The following is a 20,111-nucleotide window of genomic DNA, read 5'->3' on the forward strand; positions in this document are numbered from 1 at the left end:
GGTGTCAGGAAAACTGGTTAGCTGGACTTTAACTCAGGGAGGTAAAAAATATAGTGTCTCTAATCTGAAAGAGGAATGAGGATGTTACAATTCTGAGAGCCATTTAAATTGTGATGTCAGCCCACTTCTGGCAAGGCAGCTATTGAATAAATTATTGTGAATGTCTTGCTTTGTTTTTCAGGTCTCCCTACGTTGGTAGGAGACAGCCAGCATATAAAAAATAATTAAAAATACAGTGGAACCCCAGTTTTCGTCTGGTCCGAGTATTATACAATTCAGTTTTCAACCACTTTTTTCGGCGAAATTTCCCCTTTTTCATACATCCGCTCGGAAATCATCCATACCAAGTGCGTCTGCCTGCCCGTGGGACGTGGCCACTCATACGTTCGTGACTCAGTCTGCCTTTGTTACTCATAGAGGGTGGTAGTGATGGTAGTAGAGGCTGGTAGTGGTTGTGATGGTGGTAGAGGATGGTAGTGATGGTGGCAGAGGGTGGTAGTGATGGTAGTAGAAGGTGGTAGAGGATGTTAGTGATTGTGGTAGAAGGTGGTAGAGGATGTTAGTGATTATGGTAGAGGGTAGCAGTGGTAGCGATGGTGGTAGAGGGTGGTAGTGATGGTGGTAGAGGGTGGTAGTGATGGTGGTAGTGGTTGTGATGGTGGTAGAAGGTGGTAGTGGTTGTGATGGTGGTAGAAGGTGGTAGTGGTTGTGATGGTGGTAGAGGGTGGTAGTGGTTGTGATGGTGGTAGAGGGTGGTAGTGATGGTGGTAGAAGGTGGTAGAGGGTTAGTGATTGTGGTAGAGGGTGGTAGTGATGGTGGTAGAGGGTGGTAGTGATGGTGGTAGAGGGTGGTAGTGATGGTGGTAGAGGGTGGTAGTGATGATGGTAGAAGGTGGTAGAGGGTTAGTGATTGTGGTAGAGGGTGGTGATGATGGTGGTAGAGGGTGGTAGTGATGGTGGTAGAGGGTGGTAGTGATGGTGGTAGAGGGTGGTAGTGATGGTGGTAGAGGGTGGTAGTGATGGTGGTAGAAGGTGGTAGTGGTTGTGATGGTGGTAGTGGTTGTGATGGTGGTAGAAGGTGGTAGTGGTTGTGATGGTGGTAGAGGGTGGTAGTGGTTGTGATGGTGGTAGAGGGTGGTAGTGATGGTGGTAGAAGGTGGTAGAGGGTTAGTGATTGTGGTAGAGGGTGGTGGTGATGGTGGTAGAGGGTGGTAGTGATGGTGGTAGAGGGTGGTAGTGATGGTGGTAGAGGGTGGTAGTGATGGTGGTAGAGGGTGGTAGTGATGGTGGTAGAGGGTGGTAGTGATGGTGGTAGAGGGTGGTAGTGATGGTGGTAGAGGGTGGTAGTGATGGTGGTAGAGGGTGGTAGTGATGCTAGTAGAGGGTGGTAGTGATGGTGGTAGAGGGTGGTAGTGATGGTGGTAGAGGGTGGTAGTGATGGTGGTAGAGGGTGGTAGTGATGGTGGTAGAGGGTGGTAGTGATGGTGGTAGAGGGTGGTAGTGATGGTGGTAGAGGGTGGTAGTGATGGTGGTAGAGGGTGGTAGTGATGCCTGTAGAGGGTGGTAGTGATTGTGGTAGAGGGTGGTAGTGATGGTGGTAGAGGGTGGTAGTGATGGTGGTAGAGGGTGGTAGTGATGGTGGTAGAGGGTGGTAGTGATGGTGGTAGAGGGTGGTAGTGATGGTGGTAGAGGGTGGTAGTGATGGTGGTAGAGGGTGGTAGTGATGGTGGTAGAGGGTGGTAGTGATGGTGGTAGAGGGTGGTAGTGATGGTGGTAGAGGGTGGTAGTGATGGTGGTAGAGGGAGGTAGTGATGGTGGTAGAGGGTGGTAGTGATGGTGGTAGAGGGTGGTAGTGATGGTGGTAGAGGGTGGTAGTGGTTGTGATGGTGGTAGAGGGTGGTAGTGGTTGTGGTAGAAGGTGGTAGTGATGGTGGCAGAGATAACCTCTCCTCCTTCTCCCTCCTCGCCGTCTTCCATACGCCAACAAGAGTCTTCAACAAAAATAAAAGTGATTTAAATGTTCATTTATCCATTTCATTAGTGCTTTATATTTATTTCTCATTGTTTTCTGCACTTAAAATTATAGTTATTCTCTACAAAATGTATTTTTTGTTAATATTTTTGGGTGTCTGGAATGGATTAAATGGATTTACATTATTTCTCATGGGAAATATTACTTCAGTTTTCATACAAATCAGTTTTCGGCCAACCTCTTGGAATGGATTAAAGACGAAAACCGGGGTTCCACTGTATTAGTACAATGCCTTGCCATTCTAAAACGTGAAGGCTTTGTCACTCTTGGACCTTGTAATACAAGTGAATACAATCTAATACAATATTCAAATATTTACTGTATCATATGTACAGTGGAACCTTGGTATATGACCAGCTCCCTACTTGAACAAAGCTCAGCACTCAACCAAACAAATACAACTTGCCAGAACTTCGCTGTAAACTATTTCAAGTTCTTCACATTAATTTTTTTTGTATTATTTGTATAAATAAGTCACCATGGGGCCTACGACGATTAGTGATAACAGCCAACCAAACAGAAAATGGGTTGGGAAGAACTTGTTCGATACTCAAATGGAGCGGCACTCGAACAGCCTTCTGGAATGAATTAAGGCTGCATACCAAGGTTTCACTGTACCTATAAAATATCAAGCAATTGCTTTATTCAGTTACTAAACTATTTGCAGTACACACAGGAGACTATCACTTTACATGTGTTGTAGTGTGTTAGTACTGTACTTCTTAAAAAAAAAAAAATCCTTAGCAGTAAGTTACAGCTCTTGAATATTCATATCATGCAGTTATGGAACAAACCATGTCTGCAATACAGTTTATTCATACTGTATACACAATGTGATTAACAAATCCATCAATAATGTATGAGCCAGTTAAATGCTTTATTACATCATGTGGTTAGAGAGCAGGGTTTTTCACGTAAAGGGACTGTATGTCCTCTAGCACAAAACTAAAAGGCACCTTTCATGTTTCTGCATTATTATTTTTAATTGTGATACCCAGATTTGTATCTAAATATAGTTGTGATGTTCAAAATTTAAATGTTCGCAAATCAGATAAATGGAATTTTTCTGCTTATACAGAAGTGCATTATTCAGCACAAAAGGCACCTTGAAGAACCTTCTAATCTAAACGGCTAACTACACTTCACACTTGACTGACATTTTTAGTATCTACAGTATCACATTTTACAATAGCATACATGTACAACTACTGTGGTGTAATAAACTTATTTCTAATAAAATACTTTACCTTCAACCATTCCTCTATTTGACAGATTTAGTTGCCCAGATTTTCTTGCCATTTTCAGGATCTGTGGATGTATATCTTCACTTTTAGCCACATCAAATACACCACCAACATTGGCAAAGCCTTGCATCACAGGCCTTCCTCTACGAACTCGGATTCTTGCTCGGACAGAACTGTAACCTCTAGAAGCTGGTTTGCGAGGTGGACTCAGTATTGGTGTCTTTGTTCTAAGAGATATAAAAAATGCTTAATCTGCACACCAGAATAACATAAAATATCACTATGATGTAAACATTACCTTAAATTAAGAGGAACACTGTCTATACTTTAATTTTTTTTAATAGCACATACAGTATACAGTGGACCCCCGCATAACGATATTAATCCGTTCCTGAGAGCTCATTGTTATGCGAAATTATCGTTATGTGAATGAATTTTCCCCATAAGAAATAATGGAAATCAAATTAATCTGTGCAAGACACCCAAAAGTATGAAAAAAAAAATTTTACCACATGAAATATACATTTTCCTACACACAAAGAGAAGGATACATGCACAATAGTAGAGTAGTACATGCACAATATATATTGTGCATGTACTACTCTACTAAATGAAGAATAAATGACACTTACCTTTATTAAAGATGCAGCAATGACTGATGAGACACTGTGTCCTGGGAGTGCCTTTTCCTCCTGAGTACTGTAGGTCCTGGTTGGCATTTTCTTCCAGAACAGCCTTATCACACTGTGTATGCCACTACGATTCTTAAATCTCTCAAACTAACCTTTGCTGGCTTTATATTCACCAATATGAGCACTAGTTCCAGGCATTTTTCCCTGTTCACTTGGGTGTTAGTCGACTGGTGTGGGTTGCATCCTGGGAGACAAAATTAAGGACCCCAATGTAAATAAGTTAGACAGTCTTTGATGACACTGACTTTTTTGGGTTATCCTGGGTGACTAACCCTCTGGGGTTAATTGTTTCTTTGTATTCTCAATAAGCCACACCAACAACGGTGCTACAGCAGCAGCAGCTGACAGTGCTACAGCAGCAGCTGACAGTGCTACAGCAGCAGCAGACAGTGGTACAGCAGCAGCAGACGGTACTACAGCAGCAGCAGCAGCTGATGGTGGTACAGCAGCAGCAGCAGCAGCTGACAGTGCTGCAGCAGCTGACAGTGCTACAGCAGCAGCAGACAGTACCACAGCAGCAGCAGCAGCTGATGGTGGTACAGCAGCAGCAGCAGCAGCTGACAGTGCTACAGCAGCAGCAGCTGACAGTGCTACAGCAGCAGCTGACAGTGCTACAGCAGCAGCAGACAGTGCTACAGCAGCAGCTGACGGTGGTACAGCAGCAGCAGCTGACGGTGCTACAGCAGCAGCAGCATCAGCAGTTGACCATGGTACCACAGTATTTCGATAATGTTTCTCACCCTTTTTACCACAGGGTTGGCACTAGAGGCTTTCTTGGGGCACATGGTCACTTATTTTGCAGATAAAATCACCAAAAACACTGTAATAATACGAAATGTTCCGATTGTATGCTTGGATGTTACCGCGGAGGCCGGCTGGTAAACAATGCCACCGGCAGAACATGTGAGGCTGGCTCAGGCCGCACATTAGACGCGTCTCGGATGAATAGTGTTGAGCGGGTTTTTTAGCGGTATGCGAGGCAAAATCTTAGCGATAAAATGTATTGGTATGCGGATTTAACGTTACGTGATGCCAACGGTATGCGGGGGTCCACTGTATTAATTAAAAGGTCTCATTAATTTTGTACTAAAGCATTTAAGAAATTCCTATTAAGATATTACAATACAATAAATACCTGTATATGTCCAAGATGAATATTAACCCTTTGGGGGTTTCGGAAGTACTAGTACGTCTTACGACCCAGGGTTTTTGACGTACTAGTACGCCTAAATTCTAGCACCCTCAAATCTAGTGAGAAAGCTGGTAGGCCTACATATGTAAGAATGGGTCTATGTGGTCAGTGTGCGCAGTATAAAAAAAATCCTGCAGCACACAGTGCATAATGAGAAAAAAAAAATTTTTGACCGTGTTTTTGGATTAAAACAGCGACTTTGCACTGCATTTTCGTATGGTATTTATTGTTGTATTCTAGTTTTCTTGATCTCATTTTATAGAATGGAAGACATATTACAGAAATTGAGATGATTTTGACTGGTTTTACAATGAAAAGTACCTTGAAATTGAGCTCAAAGTAGCAGAAATGTTCGATTTTTACCAAAGTTCAAAAGTAAATAAATCATGCCAAGCGTCCAATACACATCAACTGGCGAGTCTAATATTCTTTCACAAGTGCACTGATATTATTTATACCATTTCTACACTAATGCAGTAGTCTGCATAACAGTAAATCTTGTTTTTTTTGTAAGAATAAAAATTCAAAGTGGAAAGCCAAAGAAATATAAGAGAGGCCTGGGGATGTGACTAATGAACAGAGAACTTGTTATTTTAGTGCCAGGAATGTCTGTCTGGTTTATTCTGGACCCTATTTGGAAATTGGCATCTTTTGAAATTTGTGTGAAATTGGCAAAATTGCTGAATTCTGACCACTTTATTGGATAGTTGAAATCGGTAAATGGATGGTTTCTTGTACTCATTCGATAGAAAAAATGGAGTTCTAGCGAAATAGTTATGATTTTTGTCAACTAGTACACTGGAATTGGCCGAAAATAGGGCTCAAAGTGGGCAAAATCACCTATGCGTAAACATTGAGACCGCTAACTTTGTGAGAGCATAATTCCATAAGTTTTCCATCAAATTTCATATCATTTCTATCTTTTCATAAGATAATTTTTTTTTTTTTTAAATTTGGCCAACCCTGAGAACAAGTCTCTGAGAGGACCTGTCGACCCCCAAAGGGTTAAAGAGATGACAGATATCCAGTTAAAATAAGTCTTGAAAACTTAATACAGTTTATAGAGCAATGCTTAAAGTAAATATATTGAAAATATTTCTTAAGATTTTAAACAATTTAAAAGGTTAATGTTTCAGTTATTCAACAGTCATTGTGGGGTTCATTTAAAAATACAATACCACACAACTCATGTGCCCATCACATAAACCTTACCCATCCTCATCAACTGAGTCTGAGTCTCTTCTGCTTGACCCTGAAGACTCGGATCTATGGCTCACTGCCGAGGATGCTATAGAAGCTCTTGACACACCACGCATACCACTTCGCAAAGCTCCTCTGCTCACTCTATTTCTTTGGGTTCCCAGAGGTTTACTGGGCTTCTGTGAGGTTTGTTGATCTAAAAAAATTATATAGTACAGTATACCTTACCATTTACAAAATGACAATAAAATATAGTATATTATAGCCAGCAGGGGGAGAATGCTTGTTGCTTATAAGGTTTCTCAAGCTAAGGGTGAGGCAGTTTTCTCATGATTACCCATGTAGTTAATGTACTTGTCAACCTAACAATGCTTAAGTGGCTGACACTGCATATCACTCACAGCACCACATTAATGGTTGTACCCAATATGTACTCATCTGAATGAGCATATACAGTACTGGTACATGCAATTTCTAGACAAATTTCATTACTGGTCCCTGTTCATATTTACTGACCTATTTATAAGAAAGGTTCACCAAACTTATGTAACTGCCTACACAGATTTATAAATATTTTTGTGTGGTACAGTATAAGTACTATACTGTGTAATATTTTAACTACAGTATGTATTTATACACTATCATACTATGGTAGTCTTTCAGGTACAATCATGATCAACTGAGACCCTAAAGGATTAATATCATAAGGACTCATTCCAGTAACATCCCAAAAATAAATCTTAAGACTGTTTATTTTTTTTTATTATCACACTGGCCGATTCCCACCAAGGCAGGGTGGCCTGAAAAAGAAAAACTTTCACCATCATTCACTCCATCACTGTCTTGCCAGAAGGGTGCTTTACACTACAGTTTTTAAACTGCAACATTAACACCCCTCCTTCAGAGTGCAGGCACTGTACTTCCCATCTCCAGGACGAAAGTCCGGCCTGCCAGTTTCCCTGAACCCCTTCATAAATGTTACTTTGCTCACACTTCAACAGCACGTCAAGTACTAAAAACCATTCGTCTCCATTCACTCCTATCAAACACGCTCACGCACGCCTGCTGGAAGTCCAAGCCCCTCGCACACAAAACCTCCTTTACCCCCTCCCTCCAACCTTTCCTAGGCCGACCCCTACCCTGCCTTCCTTCCACTACAGACTGATACACTCTTGAAGTCATTCTGTTTCGCTCCATTCTCTCTACATGTCCGAACCACCTCAACAACCCTTCCTCAGCCCTCTGGACAACAGTTTTGGTAATCCCGCACCTCCTCCTAACTTCCAAACTACGAATTCTCTGCATTATATTCACACCACACATTGCCCTCAGACATGACATCTCCACTGCCTCCAGCCTTCTCCTCGCTGCAACATTCATCACCCATGCTTCACACCCATATAAGAGTGTTGGTAAAACTATACTCTCATACATTCCCCTCTTTGCCTCCAAGGACAAAGTTCTTTGTCTCCATAGACTCCTAAGTGCACCACTCACCCTTTTCCCCTCATCAATTCTATGATTCACCTCATCTTTCATAGACCCATCCGCTGACACGTCCACTCCCAAATATCTGAATACATTCACCTCCTCCATACTCTCTCCCTCCAATCTGATATCCAATCTTTCATCACCTAATATTTTTGTTATCCTCATAACCTTACTCTTTCCTGTATTCACTTTTTTCTTCTTTTGCACACCCTACCAAATTCATCCACCAATCTCTGCAACTTCTCTTCAGAATCTCCCAAGAGCACAGTGTCATCAGCAAAGAGCAACTGTGACAACTCCCACTTTATGTGTGATTCTTTATCTTTTAACTCCACGCCTCTTGTCAAGACCCTCGCATTTACTTCTCTTACAACCCCATCTATAAATATATTAAACAACCACGGTGACATCACACATCCTTGTCTAAGGCCTACTTTTACTGGGAAATAATTTCCCTCTTTCCTATGTACTCTAACTTGAGCCTCACTATCCTCGTAAAAACTCTTCACTGCTTTCAGTAACCTACCTCCTACACCATACACCTGCAACATCTGCCACATTGCCCCCCTATCCACCCTGTCATACGCCTTTTCCAAATCCATAAATGCCACAAAGACCTCTTTAGCCTTATCTAAATACTGTTCACTTATATGTTTCACTGTAAACACCTGGTCCACACACCCCCTACCTTTCCTAAAGCCTCTTGTTCATCTGCTATCCTATTCTCAGTCTTACTTTTAATTCTTTCAATAATAACTCTACCATACACTTTACCAGGTATACTCAACAGACTTATCCCCCTATAATTTTTGCACTCTCTTTTGTCCCCTTTGCCTTTATACAAAGGAACTATGCATGCTCTTTGCCAATCCCTAGGTACCTTACCCTCTTCCATACATTTATTAAATAATTGCACCAACCACTCCAAAACTATATCCCCACCTGCTTTTAACATTTCTATCTTTATCCCATCAATCCCGGCTGCCTTACCCCCTTTCATTTTACCTACTGCCTCACGAACTTCCCCCACACTCACAACTGGCTCTTCCTCACTCCTACAAGATGTTATTCCTCCTTGCCCTATACACGAAATCACAGCTTCCCTATCTTCATCAACATTTAACAATTCCTCAAAATATTCCCTCCATCTTCCCAATACCTCTAACTCTCCATTTAATAACTCTCCTCTCCTATTTTTAACTGACAAATTCATTTGTTCTCTAGGCTTCCTTAACTTGTTAATCTCACTCCAAAACTTTTTCTTATTTTCAACAAAATTTGTTGATAACATCTCACCCACTCTCTCATTTGCTCTCTTTTTACATTGCTTCACCACTCTCTTAACCTCTCTCTTTTTCTCCATATACTCTTCCCTCCTTGCATCACTTCTACTTTGTAAAAACTTCTCATATGCTAACTTTTTCTCCCTTACTACTCTCTTTACATCATCATTCCACCAATCGCTCCTCTTCCCTCCCGCACCCACTTTCCTGTAACCACAAACTTCTGCTGAACACTAACACTACATTTTTAGACCTACCCCATACCTCTTCGACCCCATTGCCTATGCTCTCATTAGCCCATCTATCCTCCAATAGCTGTTTATATCTTTCCCTAACTGCCTCCTCTTTTAGTTTATAAACCTTCACCTCTCTCTTCCCTGATGCTTCTATTCTCCTTGTATCCCATCTACCTTTTACTCTCAGTGTAGCTACAACTAGAAAGTGATCTGATATATCTGTGGCCCCTCTATAAACATGTACATCATGAAGTCTACTCAACAGTCTTTTATCTACCAATACATAATCCAACAAACTACTGTCATTTTGCCCTACATCATATCTTGTATACTTATTTATCCTCTTTTTCTTATAATATGTATTACATATAACTAAACCCCTTTCTATACAAAGTTCAATCAAAGGGCTCCCATTATCATTTACACCTGGCACCCCAAACTTACCTACCACACCCTCCCTAAAAGTTTCTCCTACTTTAGCATTCAGGTCCCCTACCACAATTACTCTCTCACTTGGTTCAAAGGCTCCTATACATTCACTTAACATCTCCCAAAATCTCTCTCTCTCCTCTGCATTCCTCTCTTCTCCAGGTGCATACACACTTATTATGACCCACTTCTCGCATCCAACCTTTACTTTAATCCACATAATTCTTGCATTTACACATTCATATTCTCTTTTCTCCTTCCATAACTGATCATTCAACATTACTGCTACCCCTTCCTTTGCTCTAACTCTCTCAGATACTCCAGATTTAATCCCATTTATTTCCCCCCACCGAAACTCCCCTACCCCCTTCAGCTTTGTTTCGCTTAGGGCCAGGACATTCAACTTCTTTTCATTCATAACATCAGCAATCATCTGTTTCTTGTCATCTGCACTACATCCACGCACATTCAAGCATCCCAGTTTTATAAAGTTTTTCTTCTTCTCTTTTTTAGTAAATGTCTACAGGAGAAGGGGTTACTAGCCCATTGCTCCCGGCATTTTAGTCGCCTCATACGACACGCATGGCTTACGGAGGAAAGATTCTTTTCCACTTCCCCATGGACAATAGAAGAAATAAAGAAGAACAAGAGCTATGTAGAAAAAGGAGAAAAACCTAGATGTATGTATATATATATGCATGTGCATGTCTGTGAAGTGTGACCAAAGTGTAAGTTGGAGTAGCAAGATATCCCTGTTATCTAGCGTGTTTATGAGGCAGAAAAAGACACCAGCAATCCTACCATCATGCAAAACAGTTACAGGTTTCTGTTTCACAGTCATCTGGCAGGACGGTAGTACTTCCCTGGGTGGTTGCTGTCTACCAACCTACTACCTGTTTATATTATGCCTTAATATCATTACATATAGAGCAAGTAGTACTATTTTATAAACATCCTTCTCACCAAGATTGGTATAGACAATATACATTAATAAAGATTAGGTCATAAGTAATATGGTCAAATGCTGAACTCAGCAAAGCTCATCGAATCTTTCTCCATTTTTTGAATGGTATCCATATACATGTATTTAAGATGCTAACAGAGTGCATAAAGGTAAGTGTGAGATGGCTAGTCTAAATAGCATGTCAGTCACTGAAAGTACTGAATCCTCAGCAACAGACAGTAACACAATCTTCTTGTCAGGGGTTGATGGGGGCCACTTACAACTTATGCTGTACGTAGACCTTCCTGCCAGTGTCTAAGGAAGAATCCTTGTTCATACTGGAAATAACATGACTTGCAGGGAAGCATATTAACAGTAATCCAATGATACAGATTAATCAGTGAAGCCAGTGTTGTGACTTAAGATGCATTCTGCATTATGAGAATGTCAGTTCTTCTGTGATTACTTGCTGAACACCATGCTATTTATTTCAATGAACTGTTATTACCAGTACAAATTTTATCACGAAGCTTGACAGAACAATATAGCAGTAGAACACTGTTCTCACCATCCCTAGACCTTTTCCCTCTAGATTTTTTAACAATTTATCAGAATCCATATTTTTTTTTTTTAAATATCCACTTTCACCTATTGCCATTATACAACTTTTCTACAATAAATTCCATCCCACATTTATCACTTCAATATCTTGCTTGATCTAAATTTTGGGAGAAATCCAGTCATTCCAGAAGTGAATTTTTGCATTTATTTCAATTTTTTTTGTAATACATGTACTGTATTGCCACATCAGCATAGATAGCATAATTTTTTTATAATGAAAAGATTAAATTATAAACTGATAAACCCCTCACTCTCTCACTCTCTCTCTCTCTGTTGATAAAAGAAAAATCCTACCAGTCATTTGTTCAGAATTCTGAGAATGATTCATCTTTAGAGGTGCCAAGGGTCTTGTTGCTGTGGGATGAGGTAGTCGTCCAACAGATCCCAATGCCTTGCTCACCAGGGCTCCTGGTAACCTGATTTATTAAATCATAAGTATACTGTCATTCACATTAAATAAATAATATAATTACATTACAATATATGAACACAAAGTATCAGTTTAATATAAAGTATTAACAGAAATGAAAGAAGTATAATAATAATAATAATAATAATAATAATAATAATAATACAGTGGACCCCCGCATAACGATCACCTCCGAATGCGACCAATTATGTAAGTGTATTTATGTAAGTGCGTTTGTACGTGTATGTTTGGGGGTCTGAAATGGACTAATCTACTTCACAATATTCCTTATGGGAACAAATTCGGTCAGTACTGGCACCTGAACATACTTCTGGATTGAAAAAATATCGTTAACCGGGGGTCCACTGTAATAATAATAATAATTTTATTTCTTATGAAACATTAGTTACAATGGCAGGTTAGCACTGTATATTTCTTACAAGGAATAGTACGTACTTGTGCAAAGCATTTTGGAAAGACTGAAGCCAAGACTAATGCTATATAGAAAAGAAGAAAATTTGGACATGTGCATATAATCATATTTTATTATTAACACATCAGCCATTTCCCACCAAGGCAGGGTGGCCCGAAAAACAAAAATTTTCATCATCATTTACTCCATCACTGTCTTGCCAGAGGTGTGCTTACACTACAGTTATAAAACTGCAATATTAACATCCCTCCTTTAATATTAATACTGCATATAAATGCAGTAATATTAAATATAAAATTAAGTACAATACATAATACTGATAATGCAAATTTTAATTAAAATTAAGCATTAGTGGAAGAAATAATTAGAATTTCATGTTAAATTGAAAATGAACTTTGGGAGAAAGCCAAATTAGGAGGTAATAAAAAGAAATGATGGTTGGAGATGTGAAAATTTAAAAAAAATTAAGGAACATGGTGCAATTTATAACTTGGAAGTATAAGTATTTAATGGTAATTTTAGAAATCACATTAAAAAATTCAGGGAGGTACAATAAGCATGTTTTCTTTATTTTTAATTCATGAAGTCAAAATTTTTAAATTCCTCATTTATGGGTCTTGTATTTGCAGTGAATTTCTATAGAAGGGTTCAGTAAACACAAAAAATATAGAAAGGGTATTTACTTCAAGTGTGATGACTATGTTCTGTTACATTTGACAGGAAGTGTCTTCAGTCAGCATCAGCATTAGAGTCTAGTGTTTTAATGATGAGTGAACAGTAGTATGGCATTGATAGTTCTTGGGTTTAATAATTTGAATATGGCCATAGGGTGTTGCCTGAAACTTGAGTTTGTGATGGTTCTGATAGCTGCCGCTAGTTGTGTGATTATCAGTTTGAGGTGGATAGCCGAGACAGAATTCCATGAACAAATTCCATTACACAAGAGTTAATAACATTAAATTTTATCATCCATCTGTCATTCCATTTCTGAGGATTTTTAGTCATTTTATTTATTTTACACACAGTTTTGCATCATCTAGAAACAAATTTATATAAAGTAGTTTTCTATTCCTTCTAATTATTTTTTTTTTTCAACAAACCGGCCATATCCCACCAAGGCAGGGTGGCCCAAAAAGAAAAACAAAAGTTTCTCTTTTTAAATTTAGTAATTTACAGAGGAGAAGGGGTTACTAGCCCCTTGCTCCTGGCATTTTAGTCGCCTCTTACAACATGCATAGCTTACGGAGGAAGAATTCTGTTCCACTTCCCCATGGAGTTCTAATAAATCATTTATATAAATTAAAAACATAACTGGGGCAAGTACAAATTTTCTTGGCACCCCACTGGTAACATTTTCCCATGAGAACATTTTCCCCTATTATCAGATGTTATATTTTCTTCTCAAAGTCTTTCACCCATAGCAATAGTTTGCCTTTTATTCCTGTAATATACAGATGGATTTCATTAGGTGAGAAAATGATCCATGTAGAGGGTGAGCGAGGATTTGGCGACGGAATGATTAGGGAGTTTTGCCACAATTCCTCTTTCACTGCCTTCTCTGTCACTTTCTACTAGGGATGGCAACACAGTTTCTATACTGGGAAAGGGGGTCCTATAGGGAGGCTACCTGGCTGGAAGTGGGGCAGTCCTATGGGTGGCTATCTGATTGGAAGGAGGGTTAGGAGAGTTTTTTTGAAGGAGCTTTATAATTGTTTTTATTTGCGAAGTAGAAGGAATTTTGGGGGCCGCAAGTCCCCAAAGCCCCCTCTTGGTGCTGCCACTGTTGTATTCTACTCTTCTGCCTCTAACTCATCCTCCTTTGGTTCCTCTTCCTAACATGGCAACCCACCTCTGCCTACTTCTCCTCCTATGCTTCCCCATCCCTGCATGCTCTTGGAATATAGGTCATTACTACTGTACCCTGCATTGTGGTTCCTAAGTGCAAATGCATTATCAGTGGAAGAAGTGAATTTGCTGGCCTAAATTAATACTAGAATGCATTTTCTATATCCCCTATGTTTAGTCTAACCCATGGCTATAAGCTACTTTTTACCAGTTTTAGTGTACTGTAGTTTTGGCATTCTATATACTGTACTGGAATACTGAATATTGTATTCTGTGGAGTTAAGATGGCTAGTACATCTGTTTAACTCTGTTTAACTTGGAAAAGAAGTATTGTTGGTTGATTCAAAAACATTTATACCTGCTTCCAGGTGCTGGTATTCGACTACATGGAGCAGGTAAACGGCTCTTGCTTCCACCAATATTGATTTTCTCTTCTTCATCTGACATAATTGTTGGAGAATTGTAAAGGTTCTGAAAATCAAAGGTCTAGAAATTTTCTACATTTATAGAGATATTATTAAAAGTAATAACCAGTTGTTTTGTGAACTTTTTATTTTTGAGGAAGGTCCAATTGATTTTTCTGGTTTTAAAGAGACTAAGAGAAAAAATGTTTATTCAAGTGAGACTGCCAGTGAGAGCAGAGATATTAAATTTATTGGTAGCATTAAATGGAAGAAAATGCTCAAGCAGAAGCAACTAAAATCAAAAGAGAAAAAATTAGAAGCAGCAAGAATGTTACAATGCAATCCTGAATTCCAACTCAGTTTAACACAACCAAAAATTGTTGTCATGGTTTAACTTCATTACAATGGTGTTTCTCCTATCCATCAAACAATTAACTGCAAATCACAGTTTAATGGCCTATCTGAAATCCAACCTATCAGAGGTAAGTAAAAAAAAAAAGGAAAGGTATAACATATAATGATTAACCTCACACCCCTTAACCTGGTCCAGTTATTAGAGTAGTTCATGGCCATCTCTGATATCCTGGCTAATCCTTCATCCTTCCTTCCCCTTTTTGTATTTTCATCTCAAGCAGCTGCTCAGATTTATTTTCATTTCATTTCCCTGTTATTATTTTATTAAATACACTTATCTTTGGTGCATGGTTGTTTGGTGTAAGTGTGGAGGATTCCCATTTTTTTTTTCAACAAGTCGGTCATCTCCCATCGAGGCAGGGTGACCCAAAAAGAAAGAGAATCCCCCCCAAAAAATACTTTCATCATCAATCAACTACACCTCACTCATACATAATCACCGTCTTTGTAGAAGTGCTCAGAAACGAGAGTTTAGAAGTCCCTCCAAACTGCCAATATCCCAAACCCCTCCTTTAAAGTGCAGGCATTGTACTTCCCATTTCCAGGATATATGTATATATGTATATATATAATAATATGGTATATCAAGAAAAAATTATGTTCCAATCCATACCAGCTAGCTGGTTTCCCTAAATCCTGAATCCCTTCACAAAATATTACCCTGCTCACACTCCAACAACTCGTCAGGTCCCAAAAACTATTAGTCTCCATTCAAAACACACTTGTGTGCTTGCTGGAAGTCCAAGCCCCTCGCCAACAAAACCTCCTATACTCCCTCCCTCCAACCTTTTCGAGGACGACCCCTGCCCCTCCTTCCTTCCCCTACAGATTTATACTTTCTCCATGTCATTCTACTTTGATCAATTCTCTCTAAATGACCAAACCACCTCAACAACCCCTCTTCAGCCCTCTAACTAATACTTTTAGTAATTCCACACCTCCTTCTATAATCTGAATTCTCTGCATAATATTTACACCACACATTGCCCTTAGACAGGACATCTCCACTGCCTCCAGCCATCTCCTCGCTGCAGCATATGCAACCCAAGCTTCACACCCATGTAAGTGTGTTGGTACCACTATACTTTCGTACATTCCCTTCTTTGCCTCCATGGATAACGTAAATAAGAATTTGACAGTTTTCTTCTTTTTCTTTTTAGTAAGCTATACGGGAAAGGGGGTTACTAGCCCATTGTTCCCGGCATTTTAGTTGACTTTTACAATACGCAAGGCTTACGGAGGAAAAATTCTTATATGGTACAATTTTGATAGCATATGAGGATTTTCACACTACGTTCTTAACCCTTTCAGGGTCCAAAGGCGAAATTTCAAAGTGTGCACCAGTGTCCAAGAATTTTCAAAAAATTATTTTGTTATTTTTTCTTATGAAATGGTGAAGAATCTTTTTCTGAAGGTAATAAAACAAAAAGTACAAAATTTGATGGAAAATTAACAAAATTATGCTCTCGTGAATTTTGATGTGTAAGCGATATTTACGCATCAGCGATTTTTGCCTGTGTTCAGGCGATTTTGCCTTCACTACATCACTCGCCTGACTGTTCCACTTCATGACTACTCTATGACTGAAGAAATACTTCCTAACATCCCTCTGACTCATCTGAGTCTTCAACTTCCAAATGTGACCCCTTGTTTCTGTGTCCCGTCTGGAACATCCTGTCTCCGTCCACCTTGTCCATTCCATGCAGCATTTTGTAAATCGTTATCATGTCTCTCCTAACCCTCCTCTCCTCCAGCGTCGTCAGGCCGATTTCCCTTAACCTTTCTTCGTAGGACATTCCCCTTAGCTCTGGAACTAACCTTGTCACAAAACTTTGCACTTTCTCTAATTTCTTAATAAGAACATAAGAACATAAGAAAGGAGGCACACTGCAGGAGGCCTGTTGGCCCATACTAGGCAGGTCCTTTACAATTCATCCCACTAACAAAACATTTGCCCAACCCAATTTTCAATGCCACCCAAGAAATAAGCTCTGATGTGAAAGTCCCACTCAAATCCAACCCCTCCCACTCATGTACTTATGCAACCTAAATTTGAAACTACCCAAAGTCCCAGCCTCAATAACCCAACTAGGTAGACTGTTCCACTCATCAACTACCCTATTTCCAAACCAATACTTTCCTATGTCCTTTCTAAATCTAAACTTATCTAATTTAAATCCATTACTGCAGGTTCTCTCTTGGAGAGACATCCTCAAGACCTTATTAATATCCCCTTTATTAATACCTATCTTCCACTTATACACTTCGACCAGGTCTCCCCTCATTCTTCGTCTAACAAGTGAATGTAACTTAAGAGTCTTCAATCTTTCTTCATAAGGAAGATTTCTAATGCTATGTATTAATTTAGTCATCCTACGCTGAATGTTTACTAACGAATATATGTCCATTCTGTAATATGGAGACCAGAACTGAGCTGCATAATCTAGGTGAGGCCTTACTAATGATGTATAAAGCTGCAGTATGACCTCTGGACTTCTGTTGCTTACACTTCTTGATATAAATCCCAGTAATCTATTTGCCTTATTACGTACGCTTAGGCATTGCTGTCTTGGTTTAAGGTTGCTGCTCACCATAACCCCCAAGTCCTTTTCGCAATCTGTATAGCTAAGTTCTACATCATTTAACTTATAAGTACTAGGGTTATGGGCACTCCCGAGCTTCAGAACCTTGCATTTATCTACATTGAACTGCATCTGCCACTTTTCTGACCAAGAATAGAGTTTGTTTAAATCCTCCTGAAGTTCCATAACAACTACGTTTGAATCAATTATCCTACCTATCTTTGTGTCATTGGCGAATTTGCTCATATCACTAGTAATTCCTTCATCAAGATCATTGATATATATTATAAACAACAACGGGCCCAAGACTGATCCCTGTGGAACGCCACTTATTACAGATCCCCACTCGGATTTAACCCCATTTATGGACACTCTCTGCTTCCTGTCAGTGAGCCATGACTCGATCCACGAGAGCACTTTTCCCCCAATGCCATGAGCTGCCACTTTCTTTAACAGTCTATGGTGCGGAACTCTATCAAAAGCCTTACTAAAATCTAAGTAAACAATATCAAATTCTTTATCGTGGTCAACAGCCTCAAAAGCTTTACTGAAGAAAGTTAATAAATTAGTCAGACAAGACCGGCCTCTTGTGAATCCATGCTGAGTATCAATAATCAAGCTATGCTTATCGAGATGGCTTCTTATAATCTCAGCTATAATTGACTAGTAATTTGCCTACAATTGAGGTCAGGCTTATTGGGCGGTAATTTGACGGTAACGACTTGTCCCCTGTTTTAAAAATAGGAATTACATTAGCCATCTTCCACACATCAGACACTACACCTGTTTGAAGAGATAAATTAAAAATATTAGTTAATGGTTCACAGAGTTCCATTTTGCATTCCTTAAGAACCCTTGAAAAAACCTCATCAGGACCCGGCGACTTATTTTGCTTCAGTCTGTCTATCTGCTTCACAACCATTTCACTAGTGACTGTGATGTTACATAATTTATCCTCTTCTAGCCCACTATAAAAATTAATTACTGGAATATTGTTAGTGTCTTCCTGTGTAAAAACTGAGAGAAAATAATTATTAAAAATCGAGCACATTTCATTCTCTTTGTCAGTAAGGTGCCCATAGTTATTTTTAAGGGGACCTATCTTATCTCTAACTTTTGTTCTATAGACCTGGAAAAAACTTTTTGGGTTAGTTTTAGAATCCCTAGCAACTTTAATTTCATAGTCCCTTTTAGCTTTTCTTATCCCCTTTTTAATGTCCCTCTTAATGTCAATATACTGATTCATAAGATGACCCTCACCTCTTTTGATATGCCTATAAATTCCTTTCTTATGCCCTAGTAGATATTTGAGCCTATTATTCATCCATTTTGGGTCATTTCTATTTGATCTAATTTCTTTATATGGGATAAACGTTCTTTGAGCAGCATGTATAGTGTTCAGAAAACTGTCGTATTGATAGCTCACTGCGTTACCCCAGTCAACAGATGATAAGTGTTCTCTAAGCCCATCGTAATCTGCTAAGCGAAAATCTGGGACTGTTACTGAGTTATCGCTACTATCGTACTTCCATTCAATGCTAAATGTAATTGATTTGTGGTCGCTAGCACCCAGTTCCTCTGAAATTTCTAAATTATTAACAAGGGATTCATTGTTTGCCATAACTAAGTCAAGCAGGTTATTTCCCCTTGTAGGTTCTGTCACAAACTGCTTCAAAAAACAATCCTGAACTACTTCTAAGAAGTCGTATGATTCTAAGTTTCCAGTCAAGAAATTACAATCAATATGACTAAAGTTAAAGTCTCCTAGAATTACTACATTATCGTGCCTTGTGGCCTTAACAATTTCCTCCCATAGTAGTCTCCCTTGGTCCCTATCTAAGTTTGGGGAATGGTATATCACTCCTAAAATCAGTTTTTCATGCCCCTCTGAAAATTCTATCCAAACAGACTCTGTATGTGTTACTTCAGACTTAATACCAGTTTTTATGCAACAGTTCAAGCGATCTCGGACATACAATGCCACCCCACCCCCCTTCCCGATACTTCTATCTACTTGGAACAATTTTCTCAAGGACCCCAATGGAAATAAGTAAGGACCCCAATGGAAATAAGTCACTCTGTCTGACTTTTTTGGGTTATCCTAGGTTCTCTACACATATGCTGCTATGTATGATAATTCTATGTAACTGTATTTGTGTATACCTGAATAAACTTACTTACTAAAACCCTGAATGTGACATTCCGCAGGCATGTCCCGACTTTTTGAATTAAACCACGTCTCAGTTAAGGCAAATACATCAATGTTACCTGCACTAGCAACTAATCTCAACTCGTCCATCTTATTCCTAGCACTACGGCAATTAGCATAATAAACCTTGAAAGACTCTACTTTCTCTTTACCCTTCCTGCTCATTTCTGTTTTTCTACTAAACCTATTACTGTCCTTATCACCCAAAGTCCCTGGCTTTTCAATATCTACCTCGTTCTGTTTATTACTAGTTCCCCTAGAACTCGTAATATTACTACACTGGGACTTCACTGTTTTCCTGCCAAAACCCATACCACTAACTATTCCTAGTTTAAAGTCCTAACTGCTCCCTCCACTGCAGTTGCCAGTGCTACCACCCCAGACCTAGATAAGTGAACCCCATCCCTGGCATACATGTCATTTCTGCCATAGAAGAGGTCCCAGTTGTCAAT

General features: G+C 39.3%; 1 protein-coding gene across 10 annotated transcripts in view; it reads right to left on the reverse strand.

Annotated features, from left to right (window-relative positions):
• The window catches only part of LOC128697460 (leucine-rich repeat-containing protein 40), a 75,703-nt gene that overhangs the window by 51,354 nt on the left and 4,238 nt on the right, over positions 1-20,111 (reverse strand). For 5 of the 10 annotated variants that reach the window (XM_053789152.2, XM_053789156.2, XM_053789157.2 and 2 more), the window contains exons 2-4: positions 11,658-11,779; positions 6,373-6,556; positions 3,280-3,503 (exon numbers count right to left, since the gene is read on the reverse strand). In XM_053789152.2, coding sequence (XP_053645127.1) covers positions 3,280-3,503; positions 6,373-6,556; positions 11,658-11,691 — 442 coding nt within the window. In that variant the 5' untranslated portion in view covers positions 11,692-11,779. Of the gene's footprint in view, positions 1-3,279; positions 3,504-6,372; positions 6,557-11,657; positions 11,780-12,888; positions 13,159-14,408; positions 14,522-20,111 lie in introns of those variants that run through there. The other 5 variants (XM_053789148.2, XM_053789149.2, XM_053789147.2 and 2 more) reach the window with 3 other exon arrangements.

The sequence above is a fragment of the Cherax quadricarinatus genome, chromosome 44, assembly GCF_038502225.1.
Source record: "Cherax quadricarinatus isolate ZL_2023a chromosome 44, ASM3850222v1, whole genome shotgun sequence".
NCBI classification, from domain to species: Eukaryota; Metazoa; Arthropoda; class Malacostraca; order Decapoda; family Parastacidae; genus Cherax; species Cherax quadricarinatus.